Genomic DNA, 26,126 nt, shown 5'->3' on the forward strand with positions numbered 1-26,126 from the left:
AAACTGTACAAATACTTCTTACTACATAATCCTTTAAATATCCACTATACAAATTTAATTCCATTAATGGCAATGGCTGGATTTTTACAATCATTTCATTTTGCTTGACATTTAAAATAAAAGCTCTGCCATCAGGTAATGCATGTTTTTTTTTAAAAGCAGAGACAATCCTTCGATTTGCTGAAGAAGACAAAGAGGTGTCCAGCCACAAAAAGAACACGTGCTCTGAAATAAAGTATGTTTACAATAAAGAATTAGAATAATAAGTTGCTCACAACAATGGTTGATATGTACTTGTCATACCTGGAGAAATGTGTAGGCAGAAAATCATTATGAGCCAATGATTATTTTTTGCTATACAATGCACTTTGAATTAATTTGAATTCATCTTCCCCCACCTCCCCCGACTTGTTATCTACCCTTGGTTTCCCAAAACAGAGGCTATTCTCAATTGAACGGTAGTATAGAGTTTTGGAATTCATTGTTACATATAATTTTATTATAATATTAAATTCCTAAATTAAATATACATATGGGGTATATATTCTGCTTTGAAAAACCTACTATGATACATAAATATTCGAGCTTTAAAAATACTGACAACTCCTTTAGTGAGTTATTGAAGAAATAGTGTTGCTAACTCCGATGGTCAAGTCTCATTGCAGATCTAACTCGATCTAGCAGCAGCATTTGCTACAGTTCATTCTCCCTTCCTAATACTTTTTTCTTTATTTGCTTCCTATCATATTGGTAGTGCTTTCTGGATCTTTCTCTTGCCTACATACACATCCTCGTGGCAATTAAATGATGAATACAATTTGGCCAAGCAAGAGGAGGTAAAGAGTGGTCTAGTCAGAGGTCAGGGTGTGCTTGCAGGTCCAAAATTTAGAGTCAGCAAGATAGGCTAGAGGGAATGAGTTGAATGTCCACAGGAAGAGAGTAAGTAGTTAGACAGTGAGCTGAAGAGGTACTCAGGGTCCAAGTAAGGGCCATATTAAGAATTATAAACTTCAGGGGCACCTGGGTGGCAGACTTGGTTAAATGTTTGACTCCTGGTTTTGGCTCAGGGCATAATCTCATGGGTCATGAGATGGAGCCTTGCGTCGGGCTCCACACTTGGTGTAGAGTCTGCTGGAGTTTCTTTCTCCCTCTCCCTCTGTTCCTCCCTTGCATTCTCTCTCTTTCTCTCTCAAATAAATAAATCTTTAAAAATAAAAGAAATCTGAACTTCATCATAAAGACAATAAGCCGTCATTTTAGGGAAATGCAAAACAAAGTCATAATCAGGTATTTCCTATACAAAGTTTGCTTCATTTTGGAAGAGGGATTTGAGTGGATTGGAATTTACAGCCAGGAGATTAATTAATAAGCTGTTTCAGTAATCCAGGCAAGCAATGGTCATATAATAAAAGCAAGCACTTACACAATGGTTGGTATGTGCCAGATTCTAAGGGCTTTCATATAATGATTCATTTAATCCTCACAACAACTGGAGGGTACAGTAATTATTCCCATTTTACAGATCAGGAGGTTGAAGCATAGAATGTTGCATAACCTTACCAAGGTCTAGTAGGGTATAGAGCCCACACGAGAATCTAAGTCGTCAGGCCTCAAGTCTATGCTCCTATCTATGCATAGTGCTGTGCTGGCCTAACATTGGTGGTTAAGAGATTAACAGAAAGAAACAATGGAGAGAATCTTCCAAAATAGAAACAACAAAGATGCAGCAACTTAACGACCTGTTCAAAGATTAGGGAGAGCAAGTGGTCCTGGATGATGTGTAGATTTCTAGCTTGGAAAATTTGGCTGATGCTAGTCAGAGAAAGAAGAGCAGGATTTAAAAAAAAAAAAGAAGAGCAGGATTTCGCTGTGGAGTGAAAGTGGGTGGCAGGATGACGAAAGACATGAGTTAGGTCAGGGCGTGTTGAATTACACTCTCCTCTGGGCTGCCAAATAGAGCTGTCCAGTAAATAGTTGGATATATGGGTCTGGAGTTCAGAAAATAGAACTGGGTCCACATACGGATTTGGTGAAGATATATTTTCATCATTTCCTTTCTTGAAAACAGTACTTTGGAGTCAAATTCAAACTTCTGAGGAAGACATTTAAAGCTGCTTCTTTTGCTTGCCTCTCATTTCCTATCACAACGTGGCAATAATCACATCACATTCAAAGTCCTAATACAAATGCTAGACTTGGGGGATCCCTGGGTGGCTCAGTGGCTCAGCACCTGCCTTTGGCCCAAGGCGTGATTATGGAGTCCTGGGATTGAGTCCCATGTCAGGCTCCTGGCATGGAGCCTGCTTGCTTCTCCCTCTGCTTCCCACCAACCCCACCTCCCCGCTGTCTGTGTCTATTATGAATAAATAAAATATGAATAAATAAATAAAATCTTAAAAACAAACAAAACAACAAATGCTAGACTCTCTTGTTCCCAAATAGGAAATCATTTCTCCCTTCCTTTCCTAACAGCTCTAAATTTGTATTTTCTCACGTATTTATTATTTGCACCCTTGTAGCTTTCTCCTCTATTAAGAAACACTACTTCTATCTTGTATGACAGTTGTGGTACACATTTTCTCTCTTCCACAAGCTGAGAACAGTAACCACACCTCCTTTATATTTCTATGCAGCAGATGCCTGGCAAACACCTCAAGGTACTTGGGCCTCGATTCGGGACACAACAAGTTCTGTGAATTGTTGAGGTGAATTCGATTCATTTCATCTTTGTCCTTTTTCTTGTTTTAGCTTAAGAATTCACAATATTTAGCTTGAACATAATACTCAAAAGATGCTATCCTACAAACACTATCTTTTCGGCTTACAAATCCAAAAACCTCACCAAACTTAAAAATAATCCAGAAATTAAAGTGACACAGGGGAAAAGTGGGCATGTAAATAAAATATTCTTATGTGAAAAAGCTACTGGGCTTTATTCTCAGAGAGAGCCATATTTTCAGGCAAGCATAGTAGAAGTGACAACATGGAAAAAGAAGATGGTTCTCAGGCACATTATCGGGGGATTAAATATCTACACCTCTGAGATAAATGGATGAGCAAAGCAGCATATAATTTGTATGAATGCCACTTATAAACATGCATGTTGCATATTCCTGAACTGCAGCCTAAAAAGTAGTGAAACAGTGCAGTTACTTATTCATGTCATCAAACATATTTATGCATCTCTTCAGAGTAATTGTGAACCTACTGCTGTGACTTTGTCCACTTTGAAATGCTTTTTTTCCCCAGCAACAGAAAAATGGCACCTGCTCAGATATAATTATACTCTTAAAAAAACTGTATCCTTCTAAATACTAATATTACAATTCTACAAATCACTGAAATTGTAGTAAATGGATAGTTGTTTAGAAGAAGCATTTTACTCTTTTTTTTTATAACATTGATTTTTTTTAAAGGAATCCTTCAGAGCACATTGTCTTGAGAAAGTAGTAGGTTTTTCTGATAATCATTATAAATTCTTTTGGAAGATAAAAGTAGAATCATCTTTCCAGAGTTGTATATATATTAAAAAAAAAAGATTTCCCACTGTTTCTGTGTTTAAAGAATTTCCTTGAAAAGCCTTTTTTGCATAAGCATCTTATACAATCCTTTACTTCCCCATCTTCAACTTTATCATGTGTTATTTTTAATGCCTAGTTTAATTTTCCTTGTTACTTTCTGGACACTCATGAGTGCACTAATTATGTTTTGTTTTTCTGTCCTGATCACTACTTTATATATTTAGTTTCTTTTAAATATATATTTAGTTTTAAGATAGGACTATCTACTATCCAATTCTAACAGGTTATATTCCTAATGTACTTCTGATTAAATATTATCTATTTATCTATGTATCTATCTCTATTTTTATCCGTTTTAATCTTTTTCATCGGGCAAATGAATATATTTTTGTACACTCTGACACAAACATTGTCTGAGGCACTGGTGGCTGACAAGCAAAAAAAATCTATGACTCTTAAAGCTTACATTTCGCAGAAGATAATAAGCAAGTAAGTAATATACTCAATCACTTCAAGAGAAGTTATAATTTCTATGAAGAAAAGTGAAGCAAGGTAAGTGAAGAGTGTTAGAGAAGGATGCTATTTTAGGATGGGAGTCCAGAAGAAGCCATTTAGGAGGAAATCTGAATAATATGAATGAAAAATTCAAAGAACTGGGGAAAGACATTCCAAACAAAAAGAAAAGCACACAAGAAGGGAGTCAGTTTGGTATTTTTGTAAAATGGCAAGAAAGCCAAGTACTCGTATCACATAGACCCTTGTAAAAGCCATTGTTGGGGTTTGGATTTTACTCTGAAGAGAAATGGAAAGCCTCCAGGCATTGGAACAGAATTGGAGCATGCTCTTACTTCTGATTTTAAGCAACCTAGAGTGCTATAAAAACAAGACCCTAGAGGAGTCAAGGGTGGAAGTAGAGAGACCAGTTTGGAGAAAGGTACACTAGTCCAGACAAAAGATAATGATGGCTTAGACCAACATGGTAACAATAGACATGGTGAAAAGTGGTAAGACTGGGAAAATATTTTGAAAATCAAGATCAAGAGTTGTATTTTAGTCATTAAGTCTGAGTTGTCTTTAAGAAATCCAGGTTAGATACCCGGTAAGCAGTGAGATATATGAATCTGCAACTAGGGAAAAGGTCTGAAATAGAAGTATATGAACAGCATATGAAACTATGGAACTTGCTGATTTAGTTTGAGAATGGATAGAGAAGATTGCCAAATGTCCTGGGGCCTTGAATATGTAGTCCTCTCGAGAGGGAATGGAGAGGCCTATAGAGTAGGAGAAAGGCGAAAGTGGCATCCTCGAAGCCAAGTGAAGAAAGTTGTTTTGAGAGTAAGAAGTGATCCACTGGTTCAAAAGTGTGAGTTGTCAAGCAAAGAGAGATTAACCGAGTAGTGAATTTGATGACGTGGAAACTGTTAAGTCATCTTGAAAGGGCAGCATTCAGTGGGGCTGGGGTACTACAGTGTTGTTGGAAGCAAGAGAACGGAGATAACAAATACAATAGATTCTTTCAAAAAGTTCTGTTCTAGAAGAGAGCAGTGAAGTGGGGGCAATGTTTGGAGAATCAAGCAATATCATGGGAAGTTACTTTATTTTTTTTACTTTTTGTTTGTTTTTATTTTATTCTTTTTAAAGATGGGTGCTACTCTAGGCTGTTTGTATGCTGATAAGAAAGAGTATCATAAGGACCAGAATGTGGGTAATACAAAGACAGAGACTTCAAGCAGGTGTGAGGGGTGAGATGTAAGGTACTACGGAGCGTTTAACGTCTGATAGGAGAAATGGCACTTAATTCAGTGAAACAGGAGGAAGGGAAAACAGCAGATAGAAACAAGAGTAAAAAAAAAAAAAAAAAAGAAAGAAAGAAAGAAGAGTAAGCTAGTAGAGCTCCTGGTGCAAAGATGCTTCTGTTTTCTCGGTTAAATAAGCAGCAGGGCTATCATCAGAGAATGAAGGGAAGGCAAGTGGTACCTAAGACTTGAGATTAGAGAAGGTATGAAACGGCTGTTATTGGAGAGTTGCAGGGGAAAGTAACTATGGAAATAAAATCAGCACACTGGGCAAGGCTGATGGCCCTTGCAGGAGGGAGCCCATACGCTAGCATCCAGCGAGCCTCACCACTTACTGTTCATCCTCTCATGTCATCTTCTTCCCCTGAATGTGGGCTGGCTAGACTTCTGACTCACTGCTAACAGACAGAACGTAGAGAAGCCATGAAATGGCACATCTGCGATGAGGTTATAAAAAGACCATGGACACTTGCTCTGCTTGGATTGCTTGCTCTGGGGGAAGCCAGCTCCCACGTCCCGAGGCAGCCCTGTGGAGTGAGTGGTTCCCGTGTTATGGGAACCAGACCTGCAGAAAGCCACAGGAGTGACCCTGGAAGCAGAGTCCTGCTCCCCACCCCCCACCACCCCACTCCCACTTCGGACAAGTCTACACGATGAAACCACAGGCCTGACCGACAACTTGACCACAACCTCATGAGAAACTGTGAACCCAGAGTCCCCCAGCTAAGCAGTGCGTGGATTCCTCACTCACAGAAAACTGTCAGGTGACTTTTGTTGTTTTTAGCTGCTAAGTTTTGGGGGAATTTGTTATGCATCGATAGATAACGAATACAGCCCTCCTGGGATTTGCAGTCAGAAATTTCAAACATAGTAAAATGTGCAAATGCAAAGTGAGATAGTCAGCAGAGGTACATGTTTTTTCCCCTTCACATTCTGCTGCATGGGAAGGGTGTGCAAGGGTACCAAGCAAAACCAAGCACAGGTTTCCCCTAGGGAAGCAGGAGGGATGGGGAAAGGGGAGGGATGAAATTAAGATGTATTTTCAGCTTTAATCTAGGTATTTGTGTATTACTTGAATTATTTTATAATTGGCTTATATTTACTCTTTGTGCATATAATTTAAAGTGAGGGATCCCTGGGTGGCGCAGCGGTTTAGCGCCTGCCTTTGGCCCAGGGCACGATCCTGGAGACCCGGGATCGAATCCCACGTCGGGCTCCCGGTGCATGGAGCCTGCTTCTCCCTCTGCCTGTGTCTCTACCTCTCTCTCAATCTCTGTGACTATCATAAATAAATAAAAATAAAAAAAAATAAAGTGAAAGACCATCTTAACAAAAAGGTAGCACTTTTAGATAAAAAAAAAAAACAAAAAAACTAGACTTCTTCCCCATGACAGGTGAGAGAATACAGGCAAAGTAGTTTATGGGGGAAGTGCAAAATCACACTCTTTGATCTGCCTCTTGATTTGCAATCCATGGTTCACGGCATTCTCTACAGGACTGGAAGTATTCACTCTGGGACATGCACCAGGGGAGGCAAAGCTCTCAGACCACAGGTCCGTGGTTATTTGCAAGCACCAGGTTTTAGCCCCTGGTAAGGCAACAGCATTCCCTTCCACTGCAAAAATCCAGATGGACCCTCTGCTTCAGGTCCAGAGCTCTGCAGAGGCCAGCAAAGTACAAAGTGCATGAAAGCATCTATCACCCAAGACCGCTTCACTTTCCTCTTTATGAAAACCCTCTGAGGTCCAAGAATAAAAGACATCTTATCAGTTAGGTGTCAAGTACTGTTATGTTAGATTCTCCAAGGCCTCAGTGACTGTGTCATTTTAGTCACTTTATTCTCTCGGGCTGTTAATCTATGAAGGTATAAATACAAATGGAAAAAGGGTAACTTCTTGAGGTTTGCTCTGTTTTTCATTCCTGTGCCAAACTTCTGGATGGCAAATCCTTTCAGTGTGGGTGGTTTCCCTGGCAATTACTCATGAGGCTTTGTACACCCTGCCTGCTTTCTATAAATCACGCCCTTTAACAGGGGGTATAGAGGGGCACAGTGGTTTGTCAATTCACTGAAAATAATTCAAAATTAATGATATATAATTGAATATAATCTGATTGAATTTCCCCACTCCTATTAGCTTGAAATCTCTTCTGCAGCAGGGATTGTATTTTCTGTATCCAACACTGAACATTCCCTAAACGGCTCTAACTTTGCCAGCTAAGTGATAGGTTAGGAATAGCCCAGAGTAGTGTGTATTGTGAATATTATCCTTGGCCATATCATTATCATATTTCTTCTCCCTCTATTTTCCTTCTTTTTTTTCTCTCTATTTTTTTTCTCTATTTTCCTTCTATCTTGCTTTCCTCATCTATTTTTTCTAACTCTTTCAGGGTCAGATTTTTGCATGTTGCCATTTAAAAATCTTCTCGGATACTATGGGTTTATTCATTCTAAAAATACACTTCAACAGTTGCAAATACCCATTGAAAACTCGTTTAGTGTCACAAGTTTTAAATATCCGAAAATCAGTTAATTATCAGAATTAGCAAACAAAGGTTAGATTTTAACAGGTTTCCAATCATCATTGTATAAACACACAGCAAAAATTACCAGTAACTTAAACATTAGATTGATTTCTGTTATTTACACCTTACCATATATTCCTCAAGTTCAAAAAGTGTTCTTAAACTCTAGTTCTTCTCTTTGTACTGACCTTCACAAGATTCTCCACTTGGTGAAAACATCCCATTGTCATGGTAGCCATCTCTGCACTCACAGTGGTACCATCCAGGCAGGTTAATGCAGTTAGCCCGACTGTCACACTGAACAAAGCCATCAGAGCACTCGTCAATGTCTGTTTGGCAAAGAGAACAAAAATGGAATGTTACACAATTACTGCTTTTCTCTACCTAAAACTAAAATATTCTGCTAGACAGCTACTGGATATTTTAGTGCCAGCAAATCCTTAAAACTGAGAAAACACAAACTCAAGAAAGTCCGCTTGGTTGTTGAAAGCCATATAGAAAGCAGGTAGTGGTATGAGTAACAGGAGAAATATCTAGTTGGCTTCTCTGTTGAAGAAGTCATCCAAAATGGAAAAAAATGAAACAATCTATGAGAGTCATTAGTGCTGCTCACCATATGTTTCTAGCTCTTCTCTTGGACACAAGCTAGGATTGGGATGTGAATGCATGGAGCCAATTAGGAAGTGTCATGTGTCACTTCGGGGCAGAGATTTTAGGATGCAGCCTGTGGTTCACATGTACCCTTCCCCATCACAATGACCAGCATTCTCCAGGGGCTCTAAATAAAGATCAGCCTGAGTTCCTGAGTAAGGGTAATGGGGGGCACATTCCTCTCCCAGTTGGGAGGGGCAGAGTATGAGCAAGAAATAACCTTTTTGCTTTTAGCCACCGGGATTTTAGGGTCTTTTATTACTATAAGCATAACCTACCTATCCTCACTAAAATATCATTCATCTCCAGTAGCAAAAGCAACATGCTTCATGCTTTCAAGCATAATATACCATTTATGTCACTTTTTAATGGGTTGCCTGACTTTCAGGTGTGTGTTCCTTCATCCAAGCAGAGGTAGATTGAAATTGGGAAAATTGTCTAAACAAAGAGAGCTGGGGCAGCCCTGGTGGTTCAGCGGTTTAGCATCGCCTTCAGCCCAGGATGTGATCCTGGAGACCTGGAATCGAGTCCCACGTTGGGCTCCCTGCATGGAGCCTGCTTCTCCCTCTGTGTCTCTGCCTCTCTCTCTCTCTTTCTCTCTCTCTCTCCTCTGTGTGTATTCTCATGAATAAATAAATAAAATCTTAAAAAAATAAACAAAGAGAGCTATGTAACTTCAGTCTCACATATTTCCTCCAATGGCTTAATTGCTTCTCCCAAAGAATGAGAGCCCTTTATTCTCCTTTTTGGGTCAGATTTTTGCAATCTTATCTGATACAGATTTTTGCAATCTTATCTGATACTATGGGTTTATTCATTCAGTCTGCTAATGAGGAGAATATCAAATGCCAATCCAAGTCTCTTCCTTTGCTCATAGAGGAAAAAGTAATTTCTGGAGTTGACTTATAGAGTGCCCCCTTCTTCTCAGATACCTTCTGGGTTTCTGGGTGCTCTGATTGACTCATACCCTGATGAATGATAAGATGGCACCCCATCATCACAGCTGCCAAAAATATTCACATGAACCCTACTTCCATCTTGATAGTCCTATGCCATGACTGAAGATTTCACTCGCCAATGTAGGATAGCCCTTTCTTATATGCTTCCCACACCTGCATGACAGTCTCTGGTGCAGTGACCAGGCATGATGATGTCCCTCGGGTTGAAGAGAAGTCTTGTTGTTTGGAGTCCTATCGCAGCTGAAGACAGTCCACTTCAGTTCCACACAATCTACTTCCTTCCTACTTCAGTCTCCTTTAACTCCAAAATCTTGGAAATATATATTCCTTTCATTTTCTCTTTCTTTTTATTTTTTTGAAGATTTTATTTATTTATTCATGAGAGACAGAGACAGAGGGAGAGACACTGGCAGAAGGAGAAGTAGGCTCTTCAAGGGGAGCCTGATGTGGCACTCAATCCTGGGACTCCAGGACCACCCCTTAGCCAAAGGCAGATGCTCAACCACTGAGCCACCCATGCATCGCTCATTTTCTTTTTATTTTTTTATTTTTATTTTTTCGTTTTCTTTTTAAATTTCCCTTTTTCTATATTCAATTTTGGAAGAGACAATTTTTTGAACAAATAAATATACTGTTTTTTTTTTTTGGAGAGAAATAATAAGCCATCACTCATTTACTTCTTGATAAACTCAAGAGTCCCTTCACTAAAATAAGGTTCAAACCATTCTCTTAGATTAGGTAATAGGTATATATATATATATATATATATATATATATAATATCATTGCAAAATTTTAACAGTATTTCTGAATTAAGAATGTTTTTGCATCTATAGTTCCTCTTCTGAAGAGTTAGTTCCTACTGTCAGTAATTCCTACTGCCAAAATAATTGTTAGTGGTCAAATCAGCTAAGCACTGACTTCTTGACAAATAGCTGATGTGGATTGCTTCCATTTACTTAGGCCTCCTAGGCTTTATGGAACAGCCTATTTGTATTTCAGGTCCCTCCCTAAATGATGAATCTCCGATTATAAATGGGGCTAAAATGCTATGCTTATTTCAGCCTAATACAGTCTTTCTTCCAACCCAAATGATGCAGAAAATTGATTATGTCATTTCTTAAGTGCATGGACAAAAGAAAACGGGTTGGAATTTAAGCTTAAAAGTGAGTTTATTGGAAGAAAGGCCATGAGGGGTCATGTCGCAGAATATCTCGTTTTAGAAGAATCTGATCATTAGTGTTGGTGATTTGCAAGTAACTATTAATGGAACATGCCTTCTCCACTGAAACAACTTTTGCATGTATATTTAGCCTTTAATATAGTCCTTTTTTATTGCCCGAACACAGTTGTGGGGTTAGCTCGTATCTCATGACACAGATATATATTTCAATTTTTACTTGTCATTTACTTTCTCTACTTATTCTTCCCAATTTCTAGGCCCACTCCTTACTGCCTCACACCAGTTCTCTCTTACATTGTAGCACCCTTCCCTGAGATATAAACATGCTCACTAAAGTTTAATAAGAATGCTCTGAATTATATTATTTGTGTTTTGAAGACTGTGGATACAAATGAAGACTCGATAAAAGGTATTTTCTTTTTTAAAATGTATTTTCACTTACTGTTTTTATTATTTAATTATTTTAACTTTAGAGGATGAATATGAAAATATATGCACCAACTCATTAATTTGCCATTCAATTTTCTATTGAATGCGTGTTATGTGCCAAGTACTAAGTAGTAGGGAAACAAAGATGCACAAACCAGAAGTAATTTCTGCCCTCGCTGAGTTTAGTATATATCTAAATTGTGTTTTAAGAGAATTTATAAAAATCTGAATTTGCAATCATATAGGAAGTGTTTCCCCACATTTCATATATCTGCCACCAGTGGGATATTATTTAGGTGATACAACTATATTTTAATGGCCATATATTTATATTTCTGAATTATTTCCATTTATAGCCAGTGATACTAATAGTACAGTAGTGAAATTATATTTAAATTTAAAAAGTGAGAGAGATTACAGAAATAATATTAAGGGAATACTGGTATAAGCATTATATAAATATAACAACAATTATGAAGTTAGTATAAAAATGACTAAAGTTTTGGAAACACCAAAATACTGTATTTTGCTCCATACAAATAAGTGCTCCATGTTCACATTTCAGAAGGATTTGCTGAGTAATTCCTCATGTAGTGAAATAACTCAAGTAATTTAAATATGACATAATTTATAAAATATTTAGGATGCTCATGTCATTCCTAAAATTATATACATGCTATTATTGAAGATAGTGAAGAAAAACTAGCCAAATAATATATAGTGTTTCATTTGATACTTTCACGTTCTTGCTTGTTTTGATTTGTATATGCAAACTTTTCTGCTTGGTGAAAGTCAGTAGAAAATGAGTGTGTTTGAATCACCCAAGTGTGCATTTCCCACCAGAAGGCATGTTTATTTGGCTCATGGTTCTAATTAAAGCCAAAGCTAAAACAAACAGCCTCATCTGTAAGTTATTTGATGGTATATATGCTCTTAGTTATTCAGTAAATATTTAGTAAGTGAAGAAATGAAATCTGATCCATATTAAGAAGTATATTTTCTCTATACACAAATTTGAATATTACTATGAGTTATATAAATGACACACATATTGTGTGCATTTTCAAATATGCACATATTGTGCTTTACATAGTATAATATCAGAAAACAGTAAAGACAAAAATTCAAAGAATTAATTTCTTGGCTATTTTCTTTTGGTCAGTTAAAACCCAAAATTCACATTATCTAATTGAGTTAGATACACAGGGAACATCAGACCTAAGAGAGAAAAAAAAATGTTACTATTTCATTCCAAATGAGAACTGTTACGTCTGAACAAATTACTTTCTGAACTGAATAAAAGTATTCAAAAAGATTAGTACAGGATGTATAAGCTCAAATTATTTAGTTTTTATTATAATGCCCTTAATTCTGTATTCTGTACGTACATTATATGGAAAACTAAAAAGACATTTTATGAAAAACTATGGTTTCATTACATATTCTGTCTTAGAAAGGAACTAGTTTCCTGTTGCCTAGGGACAACTAAAACTTTCTCAGTAGCAACATTAGAAGAGTCATCTAGTGATGATATTAAAATGCCATCCCAGAGCATAGAGAATCAAAGTCCAAATAATATTTAGCCACCCAACAGCGGTCATGAACAGTAGTCATACCCCAGGGATCAAAATTGAGTTGGATAATAAAAGCGGAAGGCACTGTTGAGGATAGATTTTCTAGAAAGCACATATGTTTTGAGGCAATCATTAAAAACAAACCAACAAGCAGAAAAATAAGAAAGGAAAAGATACAAAAAAAAAAAAAGCTCACATATGTCAGTGTCTTGTTTTCCTTGTCTCCCTCAGGTATGACAACACAAGAATGGATTCCTTCTACAATGTCCCACGGACCACTGGTTTCAACTGAAAATGGTTGTTGCCATCAGCATTTAAGGGTCACTTCAGACAATGACAAATTATCTCCATGTAAAATTAAATATAGTTACAGAATGAGACACTTGATAAGCAACTTCATTCTCATACATGGTAAAAATGATTTCTATCATAACTACATAACTAAGAATAAAAAAACATGCAAATGTCTAGAATCATCCATACCCAAAACAGTTCCTAATGTGTTGGAACCTAATCACTTTAACCTAATCACTTTTAAGCTAAGAGGAAACTGATTAGTTGCTACTCTCTACAGAAGAAAATCCAGTTCTTTAAAATGAGCACACTATGTTTAATGGCAAAGTCAAATAATGAGAGTTCTTTCATCCTCTTTATCATTAATAAAAACCTGACATCATTTCTCATAAAAAATAGTACTTGGACTATTTATATCACTGTCCTGTGTACTGGTACTTAAATTATATTGATAAACAGCAGGCAATTAAACATCCTGAAAACAATTAATCAACTCTTGATTACCCACATGTGGATTATTTGCTTTCTAGATTATCTGCAACATTTTTTTTTTTTAAATCACAAGGTCATTTCCCTCTGCCTTTTGTTGAGCTTCTGGGGAGTCTGCTTTTAACATTTAGATGTGAATGTTCAAGGAATGCAAACTCTTTTGAGCGTTACATCATTTTTAATAACTAAACCAGAACTCGATAAAAAAATACAGTCCAAAATTTCATGACTGATTTTTTTCCATATTCATTTTTTTAAAAAAATAAAATAGGCCAACATATGTAAATAAGCTTTGAAAATCATAAAATCCTCTTCACAAGTTGGGCAATAACATGGCAGATTTAGTGAAAATTATTTTCATTATAGTTCATAATTAGGAAGTTAATGACTGCTCTTAAGAAAAGCATAATACAAATACAAAACACATAACGATGTCATCGTATCATTTAGTCCTCACTACAACCATGAGAGATATTCTTATCCCCATGTCACAAAGAAGCAGGGAGAACAAATACATCACCCAAGCTCATGCAATAGACCCAAACCCTCTCAACTGCCAACTGCCTTTCAAGACCAACACTTGCAGAAACAGCTTCTGCTTTGAAATATCTCAGTGTGTACCTTAATGTGAGTGAATTCCAGCTCTTTGGCTTATTAGCTATGTAACTTTGAAGATCTTGCCAAATCTCTCTGAGTATTTTGGTTTTGAATGAGAAATAATTCTCTCTGTTAATAGTTTGCTGTTTTCTACCATTAACTATGCAAGGCCTCACAGGAGTGGTACCTGGCTAATACAGGCTATTAATATGTATAAATTCCACCTCCATAGCTGAAATAACCCTTCAGGGTTTATAGAGCATGCTTGCTTATGTCATTTATTACTTGGAAAGGAGCAGAGGGAAATACAGTTTTGCAATGAGGGTTTAGATCAGAGAATGTCTTTTCTTCTGTGGATAATCAGGAGCCACTGAAGAGTCTTTAACATTGGATGATGTGATTGATCTAAGGCATACTTTGGGAGGAACACGGTAGCACTTCTATGTTGGACAGCTGGGACAGGGTAAAACTAAGGGCAGTATCCTTTTTTATCATGATCTAGGAAAAAAGGTAATAAAAACTTTAGGGGAAAAAAACAGGGGAAATAGGGATAAGAAAGCATTTTTTTCTCAAATGCTTATCTTCAGTCAGTGTACAAGGCCCTCTCATAGTCCCTGTGTTGATATTAGACTGGCCCAGACATTACACATGTCCAGGGACATACCATACAAAGAAAGAAGATCGAGACAACTTATTTTTCTTGTGGTTCCTGAGGTTTTAGTATTTTAGCATTTCTTTTTTTCCATCACAGTCTTTGCCTATGCTGTCCCTACTGCCTAAAATGCTCCTCTCTCTTTCTCATCGCCTTATCCAGTTAACTATTTCTGGCTTGTCTCTGTCTCATATTAAAATTAATTTCCTTTGAGAAAGCCTTCCTTGACTCCAAAGCCTGTTAGATCTCCTAGTGCTCATTGTTTTTTGTACTTTCTCCTATGTGTTCCTTGTGTTTTGCTTTGATAGCAACTATCATAAGGTGTTTTGGGGAGTGGGATGGGATAAGGTTTCTAAACTTGCTTTAGAAATATTACTTCACTCCCGGAGAAAGTCCTTTCTCCCCCACCCTCCTCCGCTTTTCAAAAGTATCTTGATCCTTTGAGCTTTTCATCTATCACTTTGTGAATTTCTCACCAAAACAAAACAAAAAAAATGAGGGAGGGGGAAGTCTGCATTAATTCTATAGATTGGTCTGACATCTGTACATGATTAAATCTTTTAATTCAGATGCATGATATATTTCCTCTTTCTCTAATAATTTTTATAGTTTTATAGCCTGTCGTTTTCTAAAAGGATGTCTTATGCTATTTTGCCAGGATTTATTCCTAAATATATATTTTTACCTTTATTTTTTAAAAAAAACAACTTTATTTTTTTCCAATTTTATTGAGATATAACAGACAAATAAAATTGTAAGACATTTAAAGTGTACAACGTGATGATTATATTAACAAAGACAAAAGGAAAAACACCATCAGTAGAAAAGAAAACGCAGTAAGGTTTTGCTTTTCCTTGGAAAACAGAATATAGTTAAAATGGTATAATCAGAGCAAAGGAAGCCACAGCTTAGAAGATATACATGATAATGAGGTGCTACAGGTGATGAGGGCAGTAATCTTCCCTGAAGAATTCTAAGGATACGTGAAATACCATGTAAAGCTAATGTGAGACATGGAGTTGAAAGTAACTGGTTTAATTAAAAGTCTGGTGAATAATCAATCCATCTACCTCTTCCCACCTTCAGCAGACTGCTGAAAAAAAGCATTTACCCCTAAAGCCAGAATAGATGGTTCTTCTTTTCAAAAAAAAAATAGATAAACTGGATGAAACTGGGCAGCTAAGATAGGAGTTATCATCCTTTGGAACAAAGTTTCTTCATTTCGGTGTTTAAAAATATCAAATTATACATATAACCCCCCCACACACACACACACAAAACCTGGCTCTCTTTTAGCTTACTTATTGTAAGTTTGCCAGTCAACAACCTTAACTTTCATATCAGAGCTCAAAATCAGTTTTTCTATTTATTCACTCTTAAACATTAATGTGAAATCAAGAGACAACAAAGACTTAAGAAAAATATATAACATTCACTTGCTTATTTGAATAATCTAATAACCAAGCTATACCATCAGAAAAACTGACCCTGAAGGAAATAGAAATAACTTATAGAACAGAACTTAAAACCTTTCTTATTATGAAAGCAGAATAAAATATTTTATAACATATAATTCATTAGAAAATCTATGTCCATGCAGTATTTTTAAAAAATATTTTATAAAGGTTTATTTATTTACTTATTTTATAAAGGTTTAAATCAAGGCAAAGAAAGACCTACCAGTAGTTTATCCCTCTCTCCTTGAAATACTTGCATCATTTTGCAAAAACATACCATTTTTAGTTCTGTTTTTACATCACTGGCCTTTATATCTTTGGCTTCTTTACAGATCTTATCATCTCAAAATCCAAAAGTGCGAGTTCCCAGGGATCTATTCTTTAGTCTTTTTTTTTCTCTCTACTACCTTCCTAATGGTTTCATCTAGTACTAGAGCTTTAAATTGCCAAATACCATCAATACACTGAAAACTGTTGAATAATGGTCCCCCCAAATTTACGTCCATTTGGAACTCAGAATTTGACCTTATTTGGAAATAGAGTCTCTGCAGATATAATTAGGTAAGGATCCTGATATAAAATCATCTTGGATTTAGGGTGGGTTCTGTATCCAATGACTGGTGCCCTTTTCAGAAAAGAAGATACAGAGAAACACATGTACAAAAAGTCAGTATGAAGATGGAGGTAGAAATTGCAGTTAACCAGTCACAAGCTAAAAAAATCTCTGGGGCTACCCAAAGCTGGAAGAGGCAAGAAGGATTCTCATAGTCTTCAGAAGGATCATGGCCCTGATAACAACTTGATTTTGGACTTAGAGTCTTGAAAGCTATAAAATAACAAATTCCTGTTATTTTAAGCCACCCAGTTTGTGGTACTTTTGTACAGAAGCCCTAGGAAAATAATACATTACCTCATTCACACTTTCTCTCAGTTCACTGTCTTCTCTTCCAAACCTATTAGTTTTCTCACCCAGTTATTCAGTTTTTCACTCAATGTTTCCACTTGATTATCAAACTGCTCCTTTTGAAATCTTCCCCACCTCATCACATGGCAACACCATCCTATTACTCAGGCAAAAGCTTTAGATTTATTGTTAATTTCTCTCTTTCTCTTATTCCTCTTACCAAATCTATCCAAAAATCATATTGGCAATGTCTTCAAAATACATCTAGAATCCAATCACCACTTCTAGCCACCTTCATGCTTACCACTCCAGTCCATGTCACCATCATCTCTCACTTGAATTAATATAACAGCCTAATGATGATTCCTAATTCTATTTTTTCCCCCTCTACAGTCAGTTCATTCTGGATTCATAGCATCCAGATGATCCTATTAAAATATTTGTCAGATTGTGTCATATCTTTGCTCTGATCCTATCTCTTATTTAGGGAAGATTTTAGAAGGGAAGCATTTTAGAAAAGAGCTGTAGGGGATATATGCTGTTACCAAGCATTTTCTATTTCTAAGGCTGGGGACTACATTTCCCAGAAGCTCTTTCTCTGTATAGTTCTGTGTTTAACCAGGAGTGGACCTCCTGAGATTTGTCAGAGAGAAGTGAGGAAGAAGCCATTATTTGGGGGAAGTCATGGCAATCAGTGTCAGTGATTCTTATGAGCTCTGGCTTCTTTCACCAGTTCTAATGTGTCATTCTGAAGTAATATATGAGGGTTTCTCAAATCCTCAGACTGCAGCCTTGCAGATCTTCACTCCCCAAACTCCTCTCATAACTGTGCTCCATCTTCCTGATTGAATGCAGACTGATACAGAAGTCTGTATGCCAGAAGACATGATGGAGAGTTTATTTTAAATAGTGAATTTATGATAGAGTATAAAAGGAAAATGACTGTCAATTAGAAACTTCAGGAAAAAACAAACAAAACACTTTAAAGATGAGAATTATTATACATATGCGACTTGTCTCTCTAGTGAATAATATTTGCATGGTCATAATAATGTAAATACTATGAATTTTCAAATTTTAGACCTAATCAATTAGTGAACACATAGAATATTTCATTGTGGTTACTGAATAGAACTTATCAGTCTTGATAATGTAAAAAAGACAGGAGGTAGGAGAAAGCAGAAGAGAGAGGCTGGGAGATGGAGGTAAAGAGTAGAAGCAGTATCTTTATTTTACATAATGGAGAATCGAGAAATACTATCTAGAGTAGATAAAACAAAAAATGAAGGTGAAAATATATATTGCTGAAGGCAGAAAAGGTAACCTGCAAAAAAAAAAAAAAAAAAAAAAAAAAGGAAAAGGTAACCTGCATGAGAATGAGAGGCATATGGGAAAGTGGTATATGGGAGGCAAATCTTCATCTGTCATATCAAGAAGGTTGTTGGTAATGTCTAAAATTGACTAATTAAAGCACGGTATAAATATGCTAAAATTAAAAATGGTCCCCCCCTAGCATTTTGTCTCAATTGGACCTTCATAAGAGAATTATGCTTGTTCTAAGTCATCCTGTGTAGGTCATAAATTAACTTCTCTCCTGCATATCTGGTACGATACTAGTCACGTACCATCTTTGGGAAATAGAAAAAGATTGTCTTTGGGGGCATTTTCTGGTTTTGCAGTTCAGGGAAGGAACTTCTTTTAAGAAAGCCTTCTAAAAAGTGAGTCAGGGAGCTACTGCTTTTCATTCTAAGTTCTATGTTGTTTGAGTTTTTAACCATGTGTCTATTTTTGTTCATATACATAAAAAATACACATTCAGAATATTCAGAAGCTTCATTGTAGAAATGTTGAGTATAATAGGATAGCAATTCTGCTAGGAGTGAGGTTTAGATGGAGAGAAAAATGAGACAGACGCTCTGGGAAAAGATACCAGGGCTGGAGACACGAGGGGAGCATAATCAGAACTGATTGTACAAGATGCTACAAAAATCAGAACTGGCTGCATGAAACTACTAAAGTTGAGATTAGAGAGGGACAAGAAAGAACCACGGGCAGATCTTGGGGAAAAACAAGGGAGGTAGAAAAGGAAGAGGAACTCCAGGAGGAATTGTTAGCAGTGAGGTGAGAAGATCACAAGTCTAACAGAAACCAAGGGCAAGAGTGTCAAGGGAAAAGAAAGGGCTGTCAACAATGCTGAGGAGCACTGCCAATGGCTTCTTGATGCATATTTAAGAATAAATACTTATGCTTTATCATAGCATTGAAACTCCCTCAGATGTATGAGCAACAAGTTGAACAAAGCATTTAACAAAAATGACCTGTGAAAACTCCTTTATTAAAGCTTAAACATCTTTGCAGGTCTATCCCTTTTTACAAGGTAGCTAATGTGTAGGACATGAGACCTGAAATACTTTAATCCATTCATTCAACAAGTCTATCATAGCAAATGTCTATCATATCAAAAGTCTATCATATAAAACACAGATGGTAATATTATGGGAATATACCCAAGAGCTCATGGTCTAACAAAAAAAGATACAGCATTAGCACAAACAAGGTAGATATCATGAAGCCTAAAGGTAGATACAAGGTAGATAAAAGGTAGATGTCATGAGGCCTAAAGGAGTAATACAGATGAAGAAATATGTGAATTCAGGAGAGACATTACTTCACTCTGAAACTCTGATCAATGAAGAGTAGGCCATTGGAGTAAACATGGCTGAGCAGAAACTTCCAGACTTATTCCTGCAAATAGTAGTAAATCACTTAAGACATTTATTCATTTATTACACTGTAATCAAGTACCTACTTTTGAAATAGGAATGCAGTTTTCATATATTAGATGACATTATAGTTAGACCCCCAAAATAATATGAATGTGAAGCATCTGCTGGTTGGTTCTACAATAATAAGTAGACTGCTCTTAATCGGGGTACAAAGCATGAAATCCTTAATTCCTATGCTTCCCCGAGCCACTTTCTAATAGCAAGGATTAGACTGCCTACTTGATCTACCTCAAGATTATTTCCAGAAGGAGAAGAAAGAAGCTGATTTTTTTTCTCAAACTATCCAGTAGGAATAAGAGGGCTAGAGAGTCTTTCTGTAATAATTTGCTGTACATTTTCTAATTATTAATACAGTGCTAAAAAAAGGCTTTATGCATTTTGATGAGCTCACTTACTGGCTATTCAGGAAAATGAGCTTTGAATGGTATGTCAGGGATGGTAAAGATGACAGTCAAAATAGATAGTCTGCATTTATTTGCAAACTGACAAAATTACATCACAGGAAATACTGCTTTGAGCCAAATGAGCTCAGTGATGCCAATAATCAAAGAAACGGAACACTACAGTTTCCATATATCTGAATAAGAAGTCCTCGGATCCAGCTTTGAGTGGGTCCTAACCATGAAATGTACTGATAGGTGGCTTCTGTTGGCTTTGAGCAAGTGACAGGTCTCTGACAGACTATCTACTTTCAGACCATTTCCTTATAACCATCTGCTTCCATCTCTGCTTAACCACCCATCGGCCTGACACAGGTTTCTCAGCCGGTGACAAAACATCACATCTCTCCCACATGGATAATTGAAGGGAAAAAATTGCCAAAAAGAAAGCAACTGAACAAACCAATAACTCGTTGCAATTACAATGAAATGAAACACTATGGGTTTTTTAAAGACAGGCTGATTCTTTCATGGTGCTCCACAACCTCAGCCACATAGGCTGATGGCAACCGTTTGGTCCTTTCAATAGAAGGTTACTTAATCAAGTCTGTTGCTGACTATTTATATTTTTTGTTCACTTCAACAACTTACTTCTCCATGATCATTTCAATTAGTTATACAATCCAGTGTTATCACGAAGGCAACGCCAAAAACTAGATCAAAGGGTTTCTGGTCCTGAGTGTCTGATCTTATGGACACAGACTAATTCTGTGCTTGGATACTGTATTTTAAAAAGAAAAAAATCCTTTAATCCACATTTTTTGATTATCTTATATAAGGGAGTAGGAAAGCAAAAATAACTGACAGTTGTTTGGCTACTAAGTGCCACGTATTTTATCTTTCTTATCCAGTTTCCATCACATCATGACTTACACACACACACACACACACACACACACACACACACACTCGGATTCTTAAAATTTATAGGGATAGGAGAACCCCAATCTCTATATGAACACAGCTGCCACAAGCTACCTGTAATTTTCCATGGCAGATACACTGCCCAGGATTTCATCCCGCTGCTGTTCAGAGGCGAGCTCCAACATCATAGTCTGGGTAAGAAGTTTGTCCTTCTGGTATCTTTTTTTTTTTAAAGATTTTTAATTTTTTTTTAATTTTTTTATGATAGTCACAGAGAGAGAGAGAGGCAGAGACACAGGCAGAGGGAGAAGCAGGCTCCATGTACCGGGAGCCCGACGTGGGATTCGATCCCGGGTCTCCAGGATCGCGCCCTGGGCCAAAGGCAGGCGCTAAACCGCTGCGCCACCCAGGGATCCCAATCCTTCTGGTATCTTCAACAGTGCGAAGCATTAGAAGTCTAGCTTTATCTATATTATTTCAGTATTGTGCTGCTAGAGCAAAGGAAATGATCTAAATGTACAGTGATGAGGGAGTGATTCAATCAGTTATGGCACATGCATAAAATGGAATGCTACACAGCTTATTAAATGTTTTTGAAAATCATTAATGACATGAGAAAATGCTTACGATAAATGTCATGTAAAAAAGGCAGGATCAACATGAAAAATAAAATATTGCAATATGTAAGCATGTATTTCATTCATGAATAAGACAACAATTATCTTCAACTCGTAAATATTACAAGTTGTTTTCATTTTGTATATTCCTTAGTTTTATAAATCTTCTAAAATTAAACTACATTGTTTTTATAATTTACAAATATTTATGCAATAGATATGAAGTTTGTCGATGCAAGCAGAATAGATTAGAACAGTAGCTCATATGCATCCTTCACGTTAATTAATGTTTCCAAAAGATGACCAAGGCCATCTAGCCTCATCTTCCACCATACTCCTTCCACAGATGGGGTGTTCTGAGACTTGAACTGACCTTCCCTCTCTCTTGCATAGGAATTAAACTCTCCTTTCTGCCCCTGGACAGTAAGCACTGTTCACGTCTCCCCTCCGACCGCTGCCATGTCTAAGTCAGAGTCTCCTAAAGAGCCTGAGCTGTGGAAGCTCTTCATCAGGGGTTTGAGCTCCGAAACAACCGATGAGAGACTGAGGAGCCATTTTGAGCAATGGGGAGCGCTTATGGACTGTGTGGTAATGAGAGACCCCAACACCAAGCGCTCCAGAGGCTTTGGGTTCGCCACATACGCCACCATGGAGGAGCTGGATGCAGTCATGAATGCAAGGCCACACAAGATGGATGGAAGAGTTGTGGAACCAAAGAGGGCTGTCTCCCGAGAAGATTCTCAAAGACCTGGTGCCCACTTAACTGTGAAAAAGATTTTTGTTGGTGGCATTAAAGAAGACACTGAAGAACACCATCTAAGAGATTATTTTGAACAGTATGAGAAAATTGAAGTGATTGAGATCATGACTGACCGAGGCAGTGGCAAAAAGAGAGGTTTTGCTTTTGTGATATTTGATGACCATGATTCTGTGACAAGATTGTCATTCAAAATGCCATACTGTGAATGGCCACGACCATGAAGTAAGGAAAGCCCTATCAAAGCAAGAGATGGCTAGTGCTTCGTCCAGCCAAAGAGGCCGAAGTGGTTCTAGAAACTTTGGTGGTGGTCGTGGAGGTGGTTTTGGTGGGAATGACAACTTTGGTCATGGAGGGAACTTCAGTGATCGAGTTGGCTTCAGTGGCAGTCGAGGTGGTGGTGGATATGGTGGCAGTGGGGATGGCCATAACGGATTTGGTAATGATGGAAGCAACTTTGGAGGTGGCGGAAGCTATAACGATTTTGGCTATTACAAAAATCAATCCTCAAATTTTGGACCCATGAGAGGAGGAAATTTTGGAGGCAGAAGCTCTGGCCCCTATGGTGGTGGAGGACAATACTTTGCCAAACTACGAAACCAAGGTGGCTATGGCGGTTCCAGCAGCAGTAGCAGCTATGGCAGTGGCAGAAGGTTTTAATTACTGCCAGAAAACAAAGCTTAGCAGGAGAGGAGAGCCAGAGAAGTGACAGGAAAGCTACAGGTTACAACAGATTTGTGAACTCAGCCAAGCACAGTGGTGGCAGGGCCTAGCCGCTACAAAGAAGCCATGTTTTAGACAATACTCATGTGTATGGTCAAAAAACTCGAGGACTGTATTTGTGACTAATTGTATAACAGGTTCATTTAGTTTCTGTTCTGTGGAAAGTGTAAAGCATTCCAACAAAGGGTTTTAATGTAGATTTTTTTTTTTTGCACCCATGCTGTTGATTGCTAAATGTAATAGTCTGATCATGACGCTGAATAAATGTGTCTTTAGAAAAAAAAAAAAAAAAGGAATTAGACGCTCCTGCCTATCCTTTTGCCTTACAAGCCTCCTTCTTTCTGGAACACACATTCCCTTACTTTGACTCATCAAAATATAATATTTTTGTCTCATTAAAATCAGGCTCTTTTCAGGTCTTATTATCCAAAATGCCATGCCAAATTGTCTGGGGTCTAGTTCTCCTGCCGCAATTGCTGTTGAAACTTCCACAGTCAGTTGAGTGTCTGTTAGTTCCCCTCCTACCACCTGCACAGCTTTATTGAGAAATAATTGACTTATAACATTGTGCAAATTTAAGATAAAGACTTGTTGACTTGACATACTCATATATTGCAAAATGATTATCACCATAGCATTAGCTAACATCTCTATCACCTCATAAAGCTACCATTTCATTTTTTCTGGTGAGAGCATTGAAGATGTATGCTCTTAGCAACTTTCCAATATATACTACTTTTTTTTTTATAATAAGAGATCAGTTTATGGTTAATGGTATCGGACAGACCGGGAAGGTACCAGGGCCCATAGTAATGAGCTTCCCAGCAATAGACTGATAGATTTACAAGCAAACAGAGGGACAGGAAAACAAATCCAAATGGCTGAGAGACCCAGGCCCAGCCTCGGTGGCTGTGCCTGGGCCCCAGTTCCAGTTCTGCCCTGGGAACCTGGGGGATGAGCAGGACCTACAAGTGCCTCAGTTCTTGTAAGGCTCCCATCTCCTCACTCCCTCCTGTCCCCTACCAGCAGGCTGGGACTTCTCACATGTGATGTATTTCCAGGGCTAGGGAATGGCTGCTCTGGGGGTGGGAAGGCAGAGGCTATGGTCTCTGTTAACTATGGTCACTATGCTGCACATAGATCTCAAGAACTTACTCATATAACTGGAAGTGTGACCTTTTGATCAACATCTTCCTATTTCCTTCACTCTCTGACCCTGGTAACCACCGATTCTACTCTGTTTGTGAGTTCAGCTTTTTTAGGTTACACATCTAAGTGAGATCAAACTATATTTGTCTTTCTCTGTCTGACTTATTTCACTTAGCACTCTAAGGTTCTCTAGTCCATCCACATTGTCACAGATGGCAGGATTTCCTTCTTTCCCATGGCTAAATAACTTTCCATTGTGTATATAACACATCTTCTTTATCAGTTCATCCCACTGAAGGGGACTTAGGCCGTTTCCAAATGTGAGTCTTCAGAGGGCCTGAATATTACATTATTCATCTCTGAATCCCATTGTTTGTAGGACACAGTCTGGTGTACAGTAGGCCTCAGAAAATATCTGTTGATCTCTGACAAATGCATCCTTAACAGACAGGACTGAGTCATGAGTGGGGAGCATCTGAATTTCAGATATGAGTGTTTCAAAACAATGGAAAGAGCATTAATGAAATAAACTTACTTAAGCCATTGTTTTTCTTCAAAGGAAATGGTTCTGTCATGAGCTTAGGAACTTAAGTATTGGTCTTTTAAAGTTAGGTCCTCAGTAACCAGCACAAAGCAACAAGAATCTTTGGACTTACAGAACATCACAGGGGCAGACTTAAAAGATTCAGCTACACAGGTTTTTTTGTTTTGTTTTGTTTTGTTTTTTGGGGGGCTATTTAAGGAATATGGCATATACTGCTAGCTGTTGTTTTATTAATCAATTAATTAATCAATATTATTAACCAATTTTATTAACCAATTAACCAAGATTTTCTTTCAGTTATGCTAAAAATAACTGCTTCAAAACTTAAATTTGAGATTTTAAAGCTAAACTGTAACTATTAAATTTGTCCCACTTTTAATTGGAACTATTTCAAATATAACTCATAAAAATAGCTGTAACACACAACTATAAAATTAAGCACTCTATACTTCTAATTTCCTATAGCAAGTGATTAAAAAAACAGAAAAACCTTTGTTAAATCACCTTTATTTATACCCTAATGGCATGTTCTCCCTAAACTATGGTGATGGCCTCTGTAATTCTTTATGCTCTACTATCTCCTGTGCCAACGGAGCAAGAGAAATTCCTCAACAAGGAGAGTGAAATTTATTAGATAGGCAAGGAAAATGAATTGATAAATTCATTTGCTGTAAATTTTTCTATCCACATATTTAAGTTCTTGTTATTTTGAAAAGAAATACAGTCATAGAACCTACTAATAAAGTAAATTCCTAGAAAGAATAAAAAGAGTTATAAAATCCTATTTATGTCAGAGATTGCTAATAGTTCACAGGAATCTATTTCCTCTTCTTGCTTGGCACACAGCTAAAATACCTGAGTTTCAACCAATGACATATGAGCAGCCAATGCTTTAGGAAGCGGATTGCTGGCCTCACCCTCTTTCTTCCCCTCTGTTGGCTAGAGGCAGTTAATAAGGTCCCAGGAAGTGGAGTAAGGGGGTAAGGGAGGCAAAAGGGAGAAGGAATTTGATTCCCTAAACTTCTTGTCAATCAGAAACACTTTAGACCAGTATGTGAAAAATAAATTTCTAGTGTGATTAAGTCATAATGTATTTTGGCTCAATTTGTTATTGCTGTTATACCCCTAATTCAATACTATACTCCATATAAACTACCTGAAACCTGTATCTTTCAAGTTCATATGTATGGGAAATCTATATATTATTTGCCCTGCTTT

At 37.3% G+C, this 26,126-nt stretch overlaps 1 protein-coding gene across 2 annotated transcripts in view; it reads right to left on the minus strand.

The window, feature by feature from the left end:
- NELL2 (neural EGFL like 2) overlaps positions 1 to 26,126 on the minus strand; it is a 324,517-nt gene that overhangs the window by 15,147 nt on the left and 283,244 nt on the right. For both annotated transcript variants that reach the window (XM_055318667.1, XM_055318666.1), the window contains one exon: positions 8,029 to 8,169. In XM_055318667.1, coding sequence (XP_055174642.1) covers positions 8,029 to 8,169 — 141 coding nt within the window. The remainder of the gene's footprint in view (positions 1 to 8,028; positions 8,170 to 26,126) is intronic.

This window comes from Nyctereutes procyonoides, unplaced genomic scaffold (assembly GCF_905146905.1).
Source record: "Nyctereutes procyonoides isolate TBG_1078 unplaced genomic scaffold, NYPRO_anot_genome, whole genome shotgun sequence".
NCBI lineage: Eukaryota > Metazoa > Chordata > Mammalia > Carnivora > Canidae > Nyctereutes > Nyctereutes procyonoides.